This window comes from Hylobates moloch, unplaced genomic scaffold (genome assembly GCF_009828535.3).
Source record: "Hylobates moloch isolate HMO894 unplaced genomic scaffold, HMol_V3 SCAFFOLD_1, whole genome shotgun sequence".
NCBI classification, from domain to species: Eukaryota; Metazoa; Chordata; class Mammalia; order Primates; family Hylobatidae; genus Hylobates; species Hylobates moloch.
In genome coordinates, this window is record NW_026652276.1 from 14,672,579 (window position 1) to 14,692,736 (window position 20,158).

Here is a 20,158-nt window from a genome sequence, read left to right on the forward strand (position 1 = left end):
TTGAAATGTATATATCTTTCATATGAGCTTGATATATAAAGAAGGTAGGATTTTTATGTGGTAACCAAGAGAAGATATATTAAGAATTGAAGTAGGGGCTGGGTGCGGTGGCTCACGCCTGTAATCTCAGCACTTTGGGAGGCCGAGGCAGGTGGATCACGAGGTCAGGAGATCGAGACCATCCTGGCTAACATGGTGAAACTCCATCTCTATTAAAAAATACAAAAAAAGGCCGGGCGCGGTGGCTCACGCTTGTAATCCCAGCACTTTGGGAGGCTGAGGCGGGTAGATCACGAGGTCAGGAGATCGAGACCACGGTGAAACCCCGTCTCTACTAAAAGTACAAAAAATTAGCCGGGCGTGGTGGCGGGCGCCTGTAGTCGCAGCTACTCGGAGAGGCTGAGGCAGGAGAATGGCGTGAACCTGGGAGGCGGAGCTTGCAGTGAGCCGAGATTGTGCCACTGCACTCCAGCCTGGGCGACAGAGCGAGACTCCGTCTCAAACAAAACAAAACAAAACAAAACCCCAAAAAATTAGCCGGGCGCGGTGGCAGGTGTCTGTAATCCCAGCTACTCGGGAGGCTGAGGCAGGAGAATGGCAGGAACCCGGAAGGTGGAGTTTGCAGTGAGCAGAGATCGCGGCACTGCACTCCATCCTGGGAGACAGAGCGAGACTCTGTCTCAAAAATAAATAAATAAATAAATAAAAATAAAAAAATAAAAAAAATTGAAGTAGGATATTAAGAAGTAGGAAAACCTTGGGGAGGAGGAAGAATACACTGAGGTATTTCATTCACTTTAAAAAAATATCCTAAGCAAACTAGCAACTATATACAAAAACCTTCCGAAAGGAACATGTTATGTTTTTTAAAAGAATTCTTAGGCCTATTTTGAATACAAGTACTGAAATGGATAACATCTCTCCTTCTATATATATATATATATATATTTTACTGTTTCTAGGGCATAAATTAACAATTGCAAAATTAGTTATTTGTAGGAACAATGCATGTGTTTTATATTGTGAGGAAATACGAAAATTTTCTGCTACATAGCTATATATGAGTAGATATTCTGTCTTAGAAGATTCCTTGACAGATCTTAACTGAATATGGAGTAAATATATGTGAGAACCTTAGGGTGATAATAATATGGAAGAGGATAAAGAAATGTCTGCTTGTTAATCATGTCAATAATGGTAATTTTAACTGATGAGTAATATTTTATATAGAAAAGAAAATACTGAAATGGTAATATGCTATTTTCCTCTTAAGTACATAAATATTTTATTTTCAGGGCCATCCTGGGGAAAAGGGAGAAAAAGGAAATTCAGTGTTCATTTTAGGTGCCATTAAAGGTATTCAGGTAAGTATTATGATCATGATGGGTTAAAAATTTTTTTTTTCCAAATAGGTAAGCCCATGCAGGAAATACTCAGACAGGATTTTTCTTCAAAATGTCCCTGAATACACCAATTTTTATCATTACCCTGACCCTCAGGGATGGCATCATACTTTTGTGTGAAGGCACTGGCTTTAGTTGCCAGTAAAATTCCAGCACTATAAAATTCCAGTACCTCTGAACTAGTCAGAACTGCAAGGGATGTATTTATTTCAAGGTTTCTCAACTCCTGACATTTTGGGCCACATATTCATTTGGTGTGGGTCTGACTTGTGCATTATAGGATGTTGTGCAGCATCCCTGGCCTCTGGCCTCTACTCATTAGACGCCAGTAGCATCCCCCAACTCTGAACTCCCCAAAGCGTATATCCAGTCATTACCAAATGTCCCCTGGGGGGATATCACCCCAGTGGAGGACCACTGATTTATTTGTATTAAAACATTGTAATATTAGTACTTGCCATCCAGTACAGTAAAAGTCACCATTATTGAACTTGAAAATGATGTAAACCTTATAGCACTTTGATTGATACATTTAATGGTGGTGTGTTTTCAGCAGGGAGTGACGTACAAATGTTCAGAAATAAACTCTTGAGTGACCACCTCATCTCTCAGATGAGAAGCCATGGATGAGTGATGGGGATCAGTGGAAATGATGCTTTAACAGGAAAATACAGCCCATTTTTAAGATGTGTGGTCATTTATTTTAAGGAAGAATATTCTGCAGCAATTAGATACAACTAGCTTTAGATTGCTTCTATCAGACCGTAGGTTCTGTGCCACCCGGAATGGACACACCTGAGCAGTGATCCCTTTAGTGAGCTCACCGTTTATGTGTGTAGCCTCTGTGCCTATTTGTCCTTCTTAAACAGCAAGAACGATAGATTTGTTTATAGCTTAAATTATATATTAACAAACTAAACGTCAACAGCAGGGTCATTCTAGAAACCAGTATGGTGTATTGGAAGGAGAGAACTGAGGCTTATTCTCCACTGTGACTTTAAGCAACTCCTTTAACCTCCTCAGCCTCATGTTTGTTATTTGTGAAAGAAGATTAAAATAATATTTACCCTGCCCCTTTCTTAGTGTTGTTAAGACTGTTATGATAATTTATATTGCAGCACATTGTGAATGGCAATGTCCCATATCATATTAGTTATAGTGAGCATTTTTTTTGTAATTGTGGTAATAGAGGACATGTGACATACAAATATAGAAGGCAGATGAATATAGAGAATTCCTTATCTTAAGGGGAAACAGAAGATCCCTAATAAAAATGATCTGTAGATCAATAACCCTTGAGAGACAATGCTCTTGAGAGTCTATATCCACTTTATACCCATTCTAATGGCTATTATTTAAAAAAAAAAACAAATCTAGCAATTGTTGGTAACTACATGAAGAGTTGGAGCGTTATGCATTAACGGTGGGAATGGACAATGGTGCAACCACTGTGGAAAATAATATGGTAATTCCCCAGTAAATTAAACATAGAATTACTATATGATCCAGCAATTCCACTTCTGGATATATACCACAAAGAACTGAAAGCAAGGACTTGAGTGGATATTTGAACATGCATGTTCATAGCAGCTTTATTCACAGTAGCCAAAAGGTAGAAGTAATCGTGTCCATCAACAGATGAATGGATAAACAAAATGTGGTATATTCATCCAATGGAAGATTGTAAAAGCTTTAAAAAGGAAAGATGTTCTGACACATACAACAACATGGATGAACCTTGAAGATATAATATTATGCTAAATGAAATAAGCCAGTCAAATATCATATGATTTCACTTATATGAAGTTTTAAAAATAGTCAAATTCATAGAGATGGAAAATAGAATGGTGGTTGCCAGTGGCTGTGGGGAAGAGGGATGGGGAGTTAGTGTTTAATGAGAACAGAGTTTCCATTGGAGATGTAAGAGTTTTGGAGATGGATGGTGGTCACGGGTGAATAACAATGTGAAGGTACTTAATGCCACAGAACTATCTGTACACTTAAAAATGGTTGAGATGGGCCGGGCGCAGTGGCTCACACGTAATCCCGCACTTTGGAAGGCCAAGGCGGGTGGATTACCTGAGGTCAGGAGTTTGAGACCAGCCTGGCCAACATGGTGAAACCCCATCTCCACTAAAAATACAAAAAAATTAGCTGGGTATGGTGGCACATGCCTGTAATCCCAGCTATTTGGGAGGCTGAGGCAGGAGAATTGCTTGAACCCAGGAGGTGGAGGTTGCAGTGAATGGAGATGGTGCCACTGCACTCCAGCCTGGGCAACAAGAGCGAAACTCCATCTCAAAAAAAAAGGTTGAAATGTCAATTTTTTTTTTTTTTTTTTTTTTTGAGATGGAGTCTCCCTCTGTCGCCCAGGCTGCAGTGCAGTGGTGTAATCTGGGCTCACTGCAAGCTCCGCCTCTGGGGTTCATGCCATTCTCCTGCCTCGGCCTCCCGAGTAGCTGGGACTACAGGCACCCGCCACCACGCCCAGCTAATTTTTTGTATTTTTAGTAGAGACGGGGTTTTACCGTGTTAGCCAGGATGGTCGTGATCTCCTGACCTCATGATCCGCCCGTCTCGGCCTCCCAAAGTGCTGGGATTATAGGCGTGAGCCACCGCGCTCAGCCAAAATGTCAAATTTTAACTTACATATATTTTAAGTTTTAAAAAAAGAGCCTTCATTCAAGAGAATATATAGCCTTTGATCTTTTAAAGTAGTTTGAGTCTCAGCACTGAGTCACAAGGAGATAGAGGTAGACAGAGGCTGGTGTGAGGCAATTTCTGCCTGAGTTTCTTTTCTGTCCACTCTGGGGTAGTCAAGGGGGTCAAGATGTTTATAAGGCATAGCAAGGTGTGGAACCAGACCAGCAACAGGTAAACTGTGAGGAAATGGGACCACTGGATTGAGAATTTAGAACAATTTAAACAAAGACAAAAATCTCATTTCGATTCCATGTCATTACTCTAGCGACCTTTCTCTGTTGGGTAGAAGGAGAATTCAGAGCTTAAGGAGAAAGAAAATCACCTCCGCATATCCCTTCCTCAATTTTAGACAACACCAAAAAAATTGAACAAACTGCACAGTTAGATGAGTCCAGATAATTTTGTGTATATTTCTAGTTTTACATAATCTGTGTTTTAGGTACATTGTGTGGACTTATAAAGCAATACATTCTTATTTTTGCAGGGAGACAGAGGGGACCCAGGACTGCCTGGCTTACCAGTAAGTCTCCTGAGCAGGCTGTATGCTTCTATTTCCTCCTCAAATAGCCTATGATCCACGTTTTTATCCCATCAAAGCCAGCTACATAATTTGTGTGGCTCACCTAGTGCAAAATGAAAATGTGGGTTCCCTGTTCAAAAATTATTAAGCATTTCAAGATGGGGACCTGACAACATGAAGAATGGGGCCCTGTGTAACTGCACCAGTCTCATGCCCATGAAGCTGTACTTGAAGCTCATCAAGCTCCCTCCTGCCTTCCTCTTCTGTCTTCTAATGATCTTTTGGCATTACTCAGGTATATGCAGCCACTTAATATTTAGGAAAGTGAGTCCACTTAGCAACTACATACATAATATATACCAGGTAGAATAATCTTGCATTGCTTCTCGCTACCATTTTGCTTGGTGAATCAGTATTTGTATATTATATTTAATATTTTGCCCATATTCATCTCTCTGATGTTTCTGATGTGAGAAAGTTTCACAAAACTAAACAGTCAATGTGTGAATCACAAATGCCATAATTTGAGTATTCATATTGCATAATCTTTGTGTTACGATATTTTTGCAAAAATGCTTCACTTATAATTTTGTTTTCTGCAGGGGCACCGAGGGCCGCCCAGACCAGCAATTCAATGATTTTATTAGTCTTTCCAGTTTTTCGATGTTTACAAGATTAAAATTGAGAGCAGTTTTGCCGGCCAGGCGTGGTGGCTCATGCCTGTAATCCCAGCACTTTGGGAGGCCAAGGTGGGTGGATCATGAGGTCAGGAGTTTGAGACCAGCCTGGCCAACATGGTGAAAGCCCCTCTCTACTAAAAATACAAAATTAGCCAGGTGTGGTGGCATGTACCTGCGATCCCAGCTACTCGGGAGGCTGAGGCCCGGGAATCACTCGAACCCAGAAGGCAGAGCTTGCAGTGAGCTGAGATGGCGCCATTGCACTCCAGCCCCGGCAACAAGACAAACTCCATCTCAAAAAAAAAAAAAAAAAAAAAAAAGACTGGGTGAGGTGGCTCATGCCTGTAATCCCAGCACTTTGGGAGGCTGAGGTGGGTGGATCACGAGGTCAGGAGTTCAAGACCAGCCTAGCCAAGATGGTGAAACCCTGTCTCTACTAAAAATACAAAAATTAGCCAGACGTGGTGGTGCGTGCCTGTAATCCCAGCTACTTGGGAGGCTGAGGCAGAGAACTGCTAAAATCCAGGAGGCGGAAGATGCAGTGAGCCAAGATCGCACCACTGCACTCCAGCCTGGGCGACAGAGACTCCATTTTGCCTTCCAAAAGTTAAGCTATAATTTTGCCCTGTAACTTCTGGCTAGTGATGGAACGACTTTCCTGGGTTGGTTTCCTTACTATGATTGAAGCTCAGGTCCATGTAATAAATGTGATACCTCAATGTTGCTGTTAAAATAAATATCAGTTCATCCTCCTAAACAGTAATTTCATTATACACTCCCCAATCATTTGACTTTGGCAGAGTCAGCAGGAACCCAGGGAACATCTTTCCACGCTTCCAGGCTAGCCTGGCTGTAACCTTTTCTTGACAATTTGTGTATCGTTGTGTTACAACTTACATGTAGAAAATTTTTCATGGCTAACTCATCTTGATCTCAAATTAGGGACTATATTTCCCCAATTTGAGATCTTGCAGACCATGTTTTAAAAATATACTAAAAAGTATAAATACATTAATATGTAATGTTAATTAATAATAATACTTTAAAAGCATCCTGATGTATATCAAAATTGTAACACAGAATTTAGGAGTAGGTAGTAATGCATTTTCTTTGTTCTCTACTTTTGTTATTACAGGATGTATTTGTAAATAGGTAGATTGATCTCTGGGTCTTAACTGGGCCCTAAATGAAGGAATTTATCACAACTACCAGAGTGCTGCTACCTTTAGCTTGGTGCTTTTTTTTTTGTTTTTTTGAGACAGAGTCTTGCTCTTTCGCCAGGCTGGAGTGCAGTGGCGCAATCTCAGCTCACTGCAACCTCCGATTCCCTGATTCAAGCGATTCTCCTGTCTCAGCCTCCCGAGTAGCTGGGACTACAGGCGCCCACCACCATGACCGCCTAATTTTTGTATTTTTAGTGGAGACGGGGTTTCACCATGTTGGCCAGGATGGTCTCGATCTCCTGATCTCATGATCCGCCCCACTTGGCCTTTCAAAGTGCTGGGATTACAGGTGTGAACCACCGCGCCCAGCCTGCTTGGTGCCCTTTTAGGGCTGCATCAAAGCTGCTGTTGAAAATGTCCTAGCAGGGCAGATGTGCTGGGGGCTGTGATGTCTTTAGAGGTTTTTATCCACATGGGATCACACGCAACTCTTTCTGTGAAAGATGATTACAATTTTGGGTTAACAGATGCACTGATTTTTCTCATGTTCAGGGATCTTGGGGTGCAGGAGGACCGGCGGGCCCCACAGGATATCCCGGAGAGCCAGGGTTAGTGGTAAGTACAGCACTGCTGATGTGATCCCTTTAAAAATCAGATTCTACATGAAAATAAAGAAGCAAAGTTGCCGTTTTGGGTCAGACACAGGTGGGCCATTTGAGAGATTATAATCGATGAATCAGTGAAAACCCACCATTATCAGTGGGACTCCATCTTGAAGCACAGGTCCCCTGCGGATGAGCCACTGACATCATCTTCACAGAAAACAGCCCATCCATGATAGAAACTCCACCATTGCATGTTTTAAAATTAAGGGTTTCCTAAATAGGATCTTGGGGTAACAAAAGAAGGCACATTCTGATTTCTATGTCTGATGATTGATTTGTGTTTTTTTCTCCCTTGTTTTAGGGACCTCCGGGCCAACCAGGGCGTCCAGGTTTGAAGGTAGGCAGTCATGAGCAAGATGCATCAATAGAGCCCTGAACAATGAAATAATTGACCACTGGTATTTGTCAGAATGATGGCTTTCCTCTGATCAGAGTTCCTAAAGTATTCAATAAACTGCAATAAATTGTGTAGCCAGAAGTCTTAATTGCTTTTAATTACTTTTTTAAAATTCAAAAGCAATTAGATTCTTTTTCATTTCTTTCTCAGGGAAATCCCGGTGTGGGAGTAAAGGGGCAAATGGGAGACCCGGTAAGAATTCCCCCTTGCTCTGAGGAGTGGATGGTGAAGTGTGTGTGCTGCTCAGGGGTGGAGGCTGTTCTGATTATTTGAACTTGTATTCATTACCTAGTCACTGCCCAATTTTATGGCTGAGAACTTTTCTTTGCCGAATTATTATGGCACCATTACCCTTGACTGTAAAATGAAAGATCTGACAAAATTTAACACTACATTCAGGTTAATTTGTGTAACACATTTCACCCTAGCAAACAGATTGAACATTTTTGCAATATATTATGTCCAGAGTAACAGTTTTGTCAAATCACGGATTTGTTTTGCTTAATTTCACATAAATCCTAAACTCCACCCTTAAATATGCATATAAATACAAATATAAATGACTGGAACCAAGAGCACTGAGCAATACATGATCTCCAACCCACTCCTTTTCTATGCCCCTCCTCCCTGTCTCCTCCCCCTGCCACTCACACCCACTGTCCTTTTGGCTGAAGCGTAAAACTTAGTAAGAATAAGCTTTAGAAAAGTGACTTAAGGGCCGGGCACAATGGCTCACGCTTGTAATTCCAGCACTTTGGGAGGCCGAGGCGGGTGGATTACGAGGTCAAGAGATTGAGACCATCCTGGCCAACATGGTGAAACCCCGTCTCTACTAAAAATACAAAAATTAGCTGGGCGTGGTGGTGCGTGCCCAGCTACTCGGGAGGCTGAGGCAGGAGAATTGCTTGAACCTGGGAGGCGGAGGTTGCAGTGAGCCAAGATCACGCCACTGCACTCCAGCCTGGCGACAAAGTAAGACTCTGTCTCAAAAAACAAACAAACAAACAAACAAAAAACAAAGAAAGAAAAGTGATTTAAGAAGGCAACTCACCTGGAAACCATCTGAACATCCAGCAGTAGGTGAGTGGCTCTTTCAACAACTGAGGGCAAGTCAATATTAAGCATCTGCTCCATGCCAAGCTAGGACTGACACTGGGTGTGGGGATTTAGCAGGACAGACCTGATCCCTGCTCTCATGGAGTTCCAGCGTGATTGAGTAAGTCATGGTATAGTCATTTAACAGAACGGCACAAGAGTCAAATATGTATATGACGACTTCATGATGTGGGGAAGGGCCTGTGATATAATGCTAAACAGAAAGTACAGGTTACAAAAATATAAACTCAACTTTGTAAAAGCAACAGCAACAAGAAAGACATTAAAATACACACGGAGAGGGATTTCTCAACCTCAGGCTGCTGCTATTTCATTGCTGTGGAGGCTGTCCTGTGTATTACAGGATGTTTAGCCACATCCCTGGCCTCTCCCCACTAGATGTCAGTAGCATCCCGTCCCTCCAATTGTGACAACTTAAAATGTATCAAAAGATTGCCAAATGTCCCTGCGGGAAGGGTTGCCTAACTACTTTCCCTCCTCCTCACCTTGAGAATCTCTGGCTTATAGAAATGACTGAATGAAAATATACCAAAATAATGTTTTTCAAGTTCGGGAAGCCATGGAGCTTTGGAATATGTTCGTCGAAGCCACAGGAGCCCGTGCGCCATTGCAGAGTCCAGCAAGCATTGGCATCTTAGTGACTTTCCGTGCCAGTCCAATCAGACACATTTGCAAACTCAGGCTGTGGAATAACTTGGAAGTATTTGGCTATGAGGTGGCCGTTCAAATGATCTCAAATGTGCTTACATTAATTCTTTTAGATTGTCAGGTGAATGAACACATAATTTTACAATTTTGGGCCAGGCCCAGTGGCTCACGCCTGTAATCTCAGTACTTTGGGAGGCTGAGGCGGGTGGATCACCTAAGGTCAGGAGTTCGAGACCAGCCTGGCCAACATGGTGAAACCCCATCTCTGCTAAAAATACAAAAATTAGCCGGGCATGGTGGCACACGCCTGTAGTCCCAGCTACTTGGGAGGCTGAGGCAGGAGAATTGCTTGAACCTGGGAGGTGGCAGTTGCAATGAGCCAAGATTGTGCCATTTCACTCCAGCCTGGGTGACAGAGTGAGACTATGTCTCAAAAAAATATAAATAAATAAGATAAAATATTGATGCGGAATTCTCAGATGTTCTAGAACGTGTTTGCCCACCTCATTTTAAGAAACACTGCCCTAAATGGTTGCTGCTGTTTATGCCTACATGATATAATTATGGACCTTTTACATTTTAATTCTTCGTAGTTTTCCTTCTTTGTACTTTTGACTATACTGAGTATGTGGTACTTTTACAATATGAAAAAAAATAGCAATATGACCGATATTTTGAAGAAGGTGCCTGCTTGTCGGCTTTTAAGGGTTTTGTTCAGATTTATCTCAATTACAAGAATAAGAGTGGCTATCTTTACCAATACATGCTGTGCATTTACTCATGTTTTGTTAATGTGCTTGTTCAATGGTTTATTCACACAGCAGATATCTTTAGGGCAGGTGCTACACCAACACTGTGTTAGGTGCGTAGATAAATCAAGGAAAAAACCAAAACAAAACAATGTTTCTAATCTGGCTTTTCTGCAATTTCCCAGGTTTAGGTAGAAATTGAACTCTTGTTTTTTTGTTTGTTTGTTTGTTTGTTTTCTATTTAAACTTGATATTCTTCTAAAAATCCCACCTATCAAAAGCATTAGTAGTTTTAGTAATGTTATATTGGGGAATTTACTTTGTTACCCTCAACACAGGAAGCATTTTATGTGTATTATCTATTCAATAGAAGAATAGTTTGAGGTAGGTAATATTACAATCTCCATTTCACAGAGAAGAAAAATGAGGTTTCCAGGAAGTAAGGAAATGTGGACTGAGAGAGGTTTTAAGGAACTTGCCCCAAGTGACAGATCCAGTAAGGGCCTGGTTTGCAAACGTGGGTGACCTATAGCCTGTTCTTAACTATGACAAAGAGGAAAGATCATACTAAGTGTAGAATAATAGTAATACCCAGAAAAGCACAAAATATTTATCTTCTAATTAATGGTGAGAGTTTATGATTGTGGCAAAATTCATTCAAGAAACATACTTTTCTTCAGTAGAAAAACATCTATCATGGCATAAATAAAAATTTTGGCTATTATTTTACAGTTTTAAAATATTGAAAATAAATAGAAATAATCTAATCTAACCAGAGTGGGATGGCTTAATACATCACAGTACATTCTTATGATAGATTATTGTATTGGCATTAAAAATCAGGATCGTTACGTGAGGCCAGGAGTTTGAGACCAGCCTGGCCAACATGGCGAAATCCCATCTCTACCGAAAATACAAAAATTAGCTGGGCACGATGGTGCATTATCTGTAATCCCAGGTACTCGGGAGGCTGAGGCACAAGAATTGCTTGAGCCCAGGAGGCAGAGGTTGCGGTCAGCTGAGATTGCGCCATTGTGCTCCAGCCTGAGTGACAGAGAACACTCTGTCTCAAAAAAAAAAAAAAAAAAAAATCAGGATCCTGAAGAGCTTTTAGTATAATAGAAAAAGGCTCACAAAATATTATTGTAAGAATATTATAAAATTATTTAAAAATTTAATAAAATATGCTGTATATTTTAAATCATGTTTATATATTATATAGTATTCTGATTATATTTTCATAAACTAAATTGTTTATTCACCTATATACACATGTATGTACATACATACACATATATACATACACACCACAAAAAATTATATCAAAGTTTTAATAGAGATTACTTCTGGATAGTAAGATTATTTATTTATTTATTTATTTATTGAGATGGAGTCTTGCTCTGTCACCCAGGCTGGAGTGCAGTGGCACGATCTCTGCTCACTGCAAGCTCCGCCTCCCGGGTTCATGCCATTCTCCTGCCTCAGCCTCCTAAGTAGCTGGGACTACAGGCGCCTGCCACCATGCCCGGCTAATTTTTTTTTTATATATATTTTTAGTAGAGGCGGGGTTTCACCGTGTTAGCCAGGATGGTCTTGATCTCCTGACCTCGTGATCCCACCCACCTCAGCCTCCCAAAGTGCTCGGATTACAGGCGTGAGCTACCGCATCTGGCTCTGGATAGTAGGATTAAGAATCATTTTCATTTTTTAAATTTATTTTTAACAATAAGTGTGTATTAAATTTTTATAAGAAAATAAATATCCTTTTATATTCTATGATGCAGTTGCCATGACTTGTATTTTAAATCCATGACACATAGGATTGGAAGCATTATACCACAATACATGGGTGAAAACCTTCAAAACATAAATTAATATGAAATTTTTATTATCTTGCTTGTTTTTTTTTTAAGGGTGAGGTTGGTCGGCAAGGTTCTCCTGGACCCACCCTGTTGGTAGAGCCACCTGACTTTTGTCTCTATAAAGGAGAAAAGGTAATTCCGAAATCCATATGTCGCCTTGGAAAGTAGCAGTAGAAAATATTTTTTGAACGTGGGTCTGTGGCAGCAAAGTACAGAGGTCTTTCTATGCATCACTGCACTAGTCTCAAACCTACTTTAATAGGTTGGTACTACTATTGGCCCCATCGTGCGGCATTGAAAATGAGGCTTGGAAGGTTCCCAGTGTTCTCAAGTTTACTCAGCTGCTGAGTGGCAGACCTAGCTCAGGCTGCTAAATTATGACATGTGCTTGTTAATGTTGTTTTGATGTGTGGATTGAAAAGACCACTGGAAGCCCAGTTGTCCTTTAGATGTTACCGATGAGTTTGATGTCTTGATGATTGAGAAGGTAACAAATGCATAGAACTGGGCCGTAATAGACTCTTCGCAAATATTAATTCCTCTGTCAGCTTCCAGTGCTGATATTACTGGGGCCACATGCAGATTCTGTTGTTGCTTTTCAATTGCTGGGTTAAATTTCTTTACTTTGCTCAAAATGAGCCACTTTTTCAATGGCTACATTCCCAAATTGTATCTGCTGCCTGGCTCCATGGTGGTCCACTGTGGTGTCCCATATACCTCTCACATAGAGAGCTGGCTCAAATAGTGTCTGGTTTACAAGTGTGCTTAGATCTTAGTGCTAATTAGAACAGGTGAAGAGTAATCTCTTAAGGTTTTTTTTTTAAGGTGAAACAGATTGTAAAAAGAGATGATTTCTGAAGAAGATGGAATTCAGTATGTTAAATAATAAGAATAGACCAAATTATATTCATTGTAATTTTTAGGGTATAAAAGGAATTCCTGGAACGATTGGACTGCCAGGACCACCAGGACGCAAGGTAGTTAGTTTAAGTACTTTTTTTTTTCATTTGTGTGATGTACTATCTTAACTTAAAATGTTATTTCTCATGGTCTTTATCATTGCTTTAAGTGCTAACATATATTACCAGAATTTTTCACTATCTTATCATAATACTATAGAGCCTCTATTCTGAAGTAGTTGTTTTCTTTAAGCTGCTGACAATAATTTTTGTTTCTCATTTTGTTTTTGCTTTCCCTATTGCTGAAATATTGTTGCTTGAACCCCTCTAAATGTTGTCATCTCTTAAAGGGAGAATCTGGTACTGGGGCAAAAGGAGAAAAAGGTATTCCTGGATTTCCAGGGCCTCGGGTAAGCATCATTTGCTATTAACATCAGTGAATTTGGAGATATTTCTCTTTCATGTTTTTATAAAACCAGGTCAGTAGTCCCACAAGCTCAAAAGTGAAGAATAGCTCATGTAAGAACAAAACATTTTGGAAAAGAATTATGGAATATCTAAATATCCCAGAGCATCCTCCATTGACATCATTTAGATAAAACAGGCAAGCAAAAGATAGAAGAATTTGGGAAATGTAACAGGATTGTGGCATCTCTTGTCTGGCACCTCAGTGCCAGTATGAAAGTAGCTTGGAATAGTTAAGTCTATTTGAGGAAACATCATGGTGATCTAGGGGCAGTAGCTAGAAAAAAATTACAATATTAAGCTCCAAACATCACCACGTGTCACTAATAGAAAGCCCATTCATAGAGTCACCATGGAGGCCAGACCGCAGCTGGCATAGGCATTGAGTTTATTTGGTTCTAGATTTAGTACTGAATGGGGCGATATTGGTTTCCATGGTCATTTTTATTGCTAATGATGCACAGAGCAACTATTAATTTCCAGGCAAATTATATTGCAGAGATTTTAAAGATATTTGGCCCAGTGCAAGCACTAAATTAAGTAAATTAAAATTGGAAAAGCAACGACAACAAAAATACATTCTTAATTAAAACACTGGCAATGACATGGATTTTTTGAATAAGACTAAAGATCACTTCAAGTAGCAAATGTTATAGAGAAATGGAATCTATTTTATATTTATTTCCTTTTATTCAGCTAGCTTTGCAAACAAGACCAAATATCCATGGAACAATTTGATAAGGTGAAAAATGATGCACTGAGCTGGTTAATGCATTCTGATTTAATTCTGTTTATCCTGATTTTTGTGAATTTATTAGGGGGATCCTGGTTCCTATGGATCTCCAGGTTTTCCAGGATTAAAGGTAAATGTACCTCATTATAGAGATAATAAATACATTTTCATTAGTAAATGCAATTTAGTATAATTCAGAAGTTGTACTGTTGCGTGCAAACACAGTAATTAGGAAGGCAGACACATTCATTTTATGGATTGCAGGATTTAGCTGTGGGTGCAAAAATTGAAGCACAAGATTGTCTGATGCAACTGATGGACAGTGTTAAGACTTCGCATGGTCTCAGTGGGCAATGAGTTGCTTAAATTAAATGAGAATGAGATAATTTGTCATCCAGTCACTTTTTTTTTTTTTTTTTTTTTTAAGGCATGTTTGTGCTTGTTTGTAGGGAGAACTAGGACTGGTTGGAGATCCTGGGCTATTTGGATTAATTGGCCCAAAGGTAAAAAGTGAGCCTATTTTAATATATCCTGATAAAAGTTTATATCCTTAATATTATCTAATTTATTTTTTAAAGTATTGCCAGGAATCATTCAAGAATGTAATTTTTAGAAGAAACACAGTTAGTTTTTTATTCAATTGTTACGTTAGTCTGTTTTTCATGCTGCTGATAAAGACATATCCAAGACTGGACAATTTACAAAAGAAAGAGGTTTAATGGACTTATAGTTCCATGTGGCTGGGGAGGCCTCACAATTATGGCAGAAGGCAAGAAGGAGCAAGTCACGTCTTACATGGATGGCAGCAGGCAAAGAGAGAGCTTGTACAGGGAAACTCCTATTTTTTAAGACTATTATTTTGTGAGACTCATTCACTATCACAAGAGTAGCGCAGGAAACGCTGGGCGTGGTGGCTCATGCCTGTAATCCCAGCACTTTGGGAAGCCAACGCAGGCAGATCATGAGGTCAGGAGATCAAGACCATCCTGGCTAACACGGTGAAACCCCGTCTCTACTAAAAATACAAAAACAAAATTAGCCGGGCAAGGTGGCGGGCACCTGTAGTCCCAGCTACTTGGGAGGCTGAGGCAGGAGAATGGCGTGAACCCGGGAGGCGGAGCTTGCAGTGAGCCAAGATCGAGCCACTGCACTCCATCCTGGGCGACAGAGCGAGACTCCATCTCAAAAAAAAAAAAAAAGAATAGCACAGGAAAGACCCACCCCCATAATTCAATCACCTCCCACAGGGTTCCTTCCACAACGGGTGGGAATTGTAGGCATTACCATTCAAGATGAGATTTAGCTGGGGGCACAGCCAAACCAGATAAGTTGTCCCTCATTATCTGTGGGAGATTAGTTTCAGAACCTCTATGCTACCAAAACCCTCAGATGCTCAAGTCCCTGATGTAAAGTGATGTAGTATTTGCATAATACTTACCCACGCCCTATCTTGTATTTTAAATCATCTCTAGGTTACTTATAATCTCTAATACAATGTAAATGCTATGTAAACAGTTGTCATATTCTATTGTTTTATTATTTTTATCGTTGGATTGTTATTATTTTAAAAATATTTTGTATAAGAGTGCTGACTATATTACTTTAATGCATGCTGTGCATTATTATGCATGATTATCATATTATCGTATCAGTGTCATATTAAGCATTATTATGTTCTACATTTGAGAAGCGATACTTTTGAAGATGAATCATCATGAGAGTTTAAAAAAATGCATGGGCTCATTGAGATTAGAAACAGAGGGCATCTTAGAGAGTTTTCTGCTTTTAACACCACTGCATTTTTTCTTTCTTTTTTAACCTCTGTGATCTCACATCTGGCACTTGCTCAGCATGTGCAAGGGAATTGTGTTCCCTTAAAGCCATGGTGGCATTAAAGGAACACGGTTTAGGGGGACACTACTTGTTGCTAAAATAAAATGTAGATTCCGACCTTGTTAGGTGAATAAACTATTTGTCATCGATACCAAGTTAGACATTAATGCTCATAGTATATCTAAGAAACCTGGTGACATCAGAGGTATCCAATTTATAGGCATAGAATAATTTCATTGGAGTTAAATTTCTTTTCTTTTGTGGAAGCTCTGTGACTTGCTATTTACTTCCACTACTTGTAGATAAGAGATTAGATGCATCTTTGCTGCTCCTAAAACTCCATGGATGCTTCATTTCTCTAGTCAGCCCATAATCTCTGCTTCTTATATGAATGTGCACATGGTCATTCTAATATTGGTTTAATGCTAGGCAACATGAGTAAAATTAATATTTCTTTAAAAAGTGAATGAATGAATGATTTCAGGGGGATCCTGGAAATCGAGGGCACCCAGGACCACCAGGTGTTTTGGTGACTCCACCTCTTCCACTCAAAGGTTTGTGTTCCTATTCAGTTCCTCCATAAATTATGCAGAAATAGGAGTTGAGTGGCCAGGACAGAAGAGTCTGGCCCAGTATTTCCATAGATTGCACACTAGGCAGGCTGAATGCACGTACTGTAGCATGAGTGTATAATGATACATGTGCATGAGGCTTTTTTCAGTACATATACTGTATGCTGGGATTTTTATTGTCATCTTTCAGAAAGTCTTTTTTTTAATCGCTAAAAATTGTACGAAACTATTTTACTGGCTGGGTTCAGTGGCTCACGCCTGTAACCCTGGTACTTTGGAAGGCCGAAGCAGGCAGATCACTTGAGGTCAGGAGTTCGAGACCAGCCTGGCCAAGATGGTGAAACCCCGTCTCTACTAATAATACAAAAATTAGCTGGGTGTGGTGGCACATGCTTGTAATCCCAGCTACTTGGGAGGCTGAGGCATGAGAATCGCTTGAACCTGGGAGGTGGAGGTTGCAGTGAGCTGAGATCATGCACTCCAGCCTGGGCGACAGAGGGAGACTCCGTCTGAAAAAAACAAAAACAAAAACAAAACTATTTGACTACCACCTATCAAGATGCTGCCACCAAAAACAGTAGCCTAAATCAATGACAAAAAGCCCCACTCAAAGTTCACGTGTCTGAGGAAGAGGCACAGCCAAGGGGGTTCACATTGAAGATATTTCGTTTTAAATGTAATGAGAAGCTGCAAAAGAGTCTCCTGATTATACTTTACTGAGTCTCACAAAAAGTAATTGTTGTCTGAATTTTAAAATGCACATATCATTTGTTTATTCTCGTGTGCTGTTATCTTTGGCAGGCCCACCAGGGGACCCAGGGTTCCCTGGCCGCTATGGAGAAACAGGGGATGTTGGACCACCTGGTCCCCCAGGTCTCTTGGGCAGACCAGGGGAAGCCTGTGCAGGTACGGATGCCCTGATGCCCTAGCTTTTACAGGTCAGATTTCCTGCATCATCATCAGCACCAGTAGCTTTCAACTGTAGCTGATATTGGAATCACCTTAGGATTGTGTAAAATAATACTGATGCCTGTGCACACCCCAGACCAAGAATGTTGGACTCTTGGGAGATGGGCCTGGGGATCTGATACTGTAGAAGCACTGCTGTATTTGTACATATAGCCAAGGTTAAGAACCACTGAACTCAAACCAATTAATCACTTACTTGGGAGGAATACAGGTTTCTCAGCTGCACCCCAGAACATTCAATCAATATCACAGGGGTGTTGTAAGGAATACGTATGTATAACAACAGGCCTCCCACAAAGTTACTGCATGCAGATAAGGCTTGGAAACCACTGCTAGGATTAGTGTTTCCCCATGTTTTTGCACCCTTCTGGAAGGCTCTCCCTGTTGACATCTACTTGTAAAATTTAGTACGTTCACCTAATCCCTCGCTTAAATCTCCTGCATGAAAGGTGGAAGTAGAAATTATGATTTAAAAAAACTTGCATTCATAATTACTTTAAAAAAGTCTTCTTCCCTCCCCTCAAAAACAAAAATAAGAAAATGATGTGCCACAGTGGCATTTGGTAAAAAGCCTGGGAAAGAGTCCTGTTGGCATAAGGACTTTGAACTCCTTCAGGTGCTGCACTGGTTAATATTCCTAGTAAGATTAGGAATTGAAGTTTAGAGGGTATTTGCAGTCTGTGAACCCGGGAGAACTGATTAAACCTGTAAGGAGAAAAGTCTTGAGTAAACGTAGTTTTACCCAGCCTGTGTCTCTTGTTATATTTACCGAGAAGTGAGAAGTTTTCTGAGATATTCGACTGCTAACTACAAAACTATTGTTTAATCTTCCATGAATCTAGCTTTCAGTTTGCAGGATTCAATAACCACAAAGGTGGAAAAGCTTTGTCTAGTTCACTTAACCTTTAGATAGCACAGCCTTAGCCTAACTGACCCAGGAGTATATAAATAATATAGAGTATTCCATTGGTCAGAAAGCACTGGACTCTGGTCTTAGAATTCTCCAGTCAGGCTTGTTTGTAATAGAATAGCGTCTCCAGCAGATTAAAATGAAGATCTAATAGTAAGTAACAAGTGTCTCTAGTGGATTCAAACCCAGGAAACCTCTTAATTCACAAGGTTTTAAAAAATAAATTAACCCAATAGCTTTCAAATCTTGACTATGACCCATAGTAAGAAATGCATTTGATTTTACATTACGTTTATATGCAAAACGTATACATTTACATTACACAAACATGTATGTATCCATATGTACAAGTGATTCAGATGAAAATACACAAAAGCATGCACTTTTGGTATGTGACACACTCTTCTATCCCACTCATTTCTTTTATAATAAAAAAATTTAATGCTGTCACGACTTTATTGACTTCATGCTCTACAGTTGGGTGGACAATACTGCAATATGCCACACACTGTAGCCCATTCTCCCTGTTGGCAGGTGGTTAAGCATTCTTCTTGGCAATGGGACAAGGCAGCAGGCAGCACCCAGGTTCATCCAATGACTGATTGTATGGAGTCCACATCAGGTCTTAGAAACGGCATGAAGACAAGATGGCAGCCAAATCCACAAGAGCTCATTTTCATTTTGTTCTAAGCACAGGAGTGTATCTAGTCCTATTATATACTTGTATATATAATTTGTAGATAATTATAGATATTATTGTTAATATCTATAGTATTTACTATATATACAATGTATACAATATCTTGTAGATAATTTAGTAATTATCTACAGTATTTACCATGAGATAAGCACAGTTTCAGAGTCAGACACTTGTGATCAAATCCCACCTTAGCATTTAGTGAAAGCCATATAGTATAATGTGGTACAGTGAAGTGCTTCATGCATTTGCACTATGAACTAGAAAAGTTCCAATTTCTCCTACTTGCAAGCTGTGTGATCTTGGACATTTATTAAACCTCTCTGTACATCAGTTTTCTTATCTGTAAAACAAGGTCTTGGGGTTGAAAGAAATAATATGTATACAGCCTTTAGACTGCAGTCTAGTATATAGTAAAGATTCAATATGTTAGCTATTATTATTACGGATATTTGGCCTAAACTTTCTGTGCCTTATCTATAAGGTACAAACTTTGCAGGATTGTTCGAGGAGTGAATATGTTTGTAAGTCTACTGAAGCCCAGCACATACGGACACAATAATGACAGCCATTAATTTAATAAACATGCTACATTACTGATTACTGACAGGGTTTCAGTTATCTCTTGCTGAAAAAATTTCCTAAAACCTAGTGGTTTGAAACAATAGCAATCAGTACAGTACCCCTCACTCTTTCTGCAGTTTAAGAGTTCAGGAAGGGCTCGGCCTGCCTGGACACGTCTCTGATTTCTCTTGTGTAGCCTCAGGAGCCTCCCTGGGTGGGCTCTGTACAAAGGCTTCCTTACAATATGGTAGCTTCTTATCATTGCTTATCTGGTAGCTCAGAACTCCAGTCTCAAGTGTTTTGGCTCACAAGGCAGAAGCTGAATCATCTTTTCTAATGGCCTCATTCAGAGGGAGGGAACACACCACCTTTTGATAGATAAATGTCAAAGTTCAACCAGAGGGTGTAGGACAGAGCTCCTGTGATGGCCATCTGTGAAAAATGCAGTCTTCCACAGAGAGGATCTGGAGCCAGACACGCTTAGGAAAAAAGCTGTGAGAGGTGGTCACTCTCCCAGAGGCTTCCAGTTATCTTTTTTTTTTTTTTTCTTTTGAGATGGAGCTTCGCTCTGTTGCCTAGGCTAGAGTGCAAGAGTGCAATGACACAATCT

General features: G+C 40.1%; 1 protein-coding gene across 1 annotated transcript in view; it reads left to right on the forward strand.

Annotated features, from left to right (window-relative positions):
* The window catches only part of COL4A4 (collagen type IV alpha 4 chain), a 171,457-nt gene that overhangs the window by 60,821 nt on the left and 90,478 nt on the right, over nucleotides 1-20,158 (forward strand). The window contains exons 8-19 of the mRNA XM_058437866.1: nucleotides 1,296-1,364; nucleotides 4,591-4,626; nucleotides 7,022-7,084; nucleotides 7,436-7,471; nucleotides 7,682-7,723; nucleotides 11,958-12,038; nucleotides 12,830-12,883; nucleotides 13,156-13,215; nucleotides 14,089-14,133; nucleotides 14,453-14,506; nucleotides 16,321-16,390; nucleotides 17,210-17,314. Of these exons, the coding sequence (XP_058293849.1) occupies nucleotides 1,296-1,364; nucleotides 4,591-4,626; nucleotides 7,022-7,084; nucleotides 7,436-7,471; nucleotides 7,682-7,723; nucleotides 11,958-12,038; nucleotides 12,830-12,883; nucleotides 13,156-13,215; nucleotides 14,089-14,133; nucleotides 14,453-14,506; nucleotides 16,321-16,390; nucleotides 17,210-17,314 (715 nt within the window). The remainder of the gene's footprint in view (nucleotides 1-1,295; nucleotides 1,365-4,590; nucleotides 4,627-7,021; nucleotides 7,085-7,435; nucleotides 7,472-7,681; nucleotides 7,724-11,957; nucleotides 12,039-12,829; nucleotides 12,884-13,155; nucleotides 13,216-14,088; nucleotides 14,134-14,452; nucleotides 14,507-16,320; nucleotides 16,391-17,209; nucleotides 17,315-20,158) is intronic.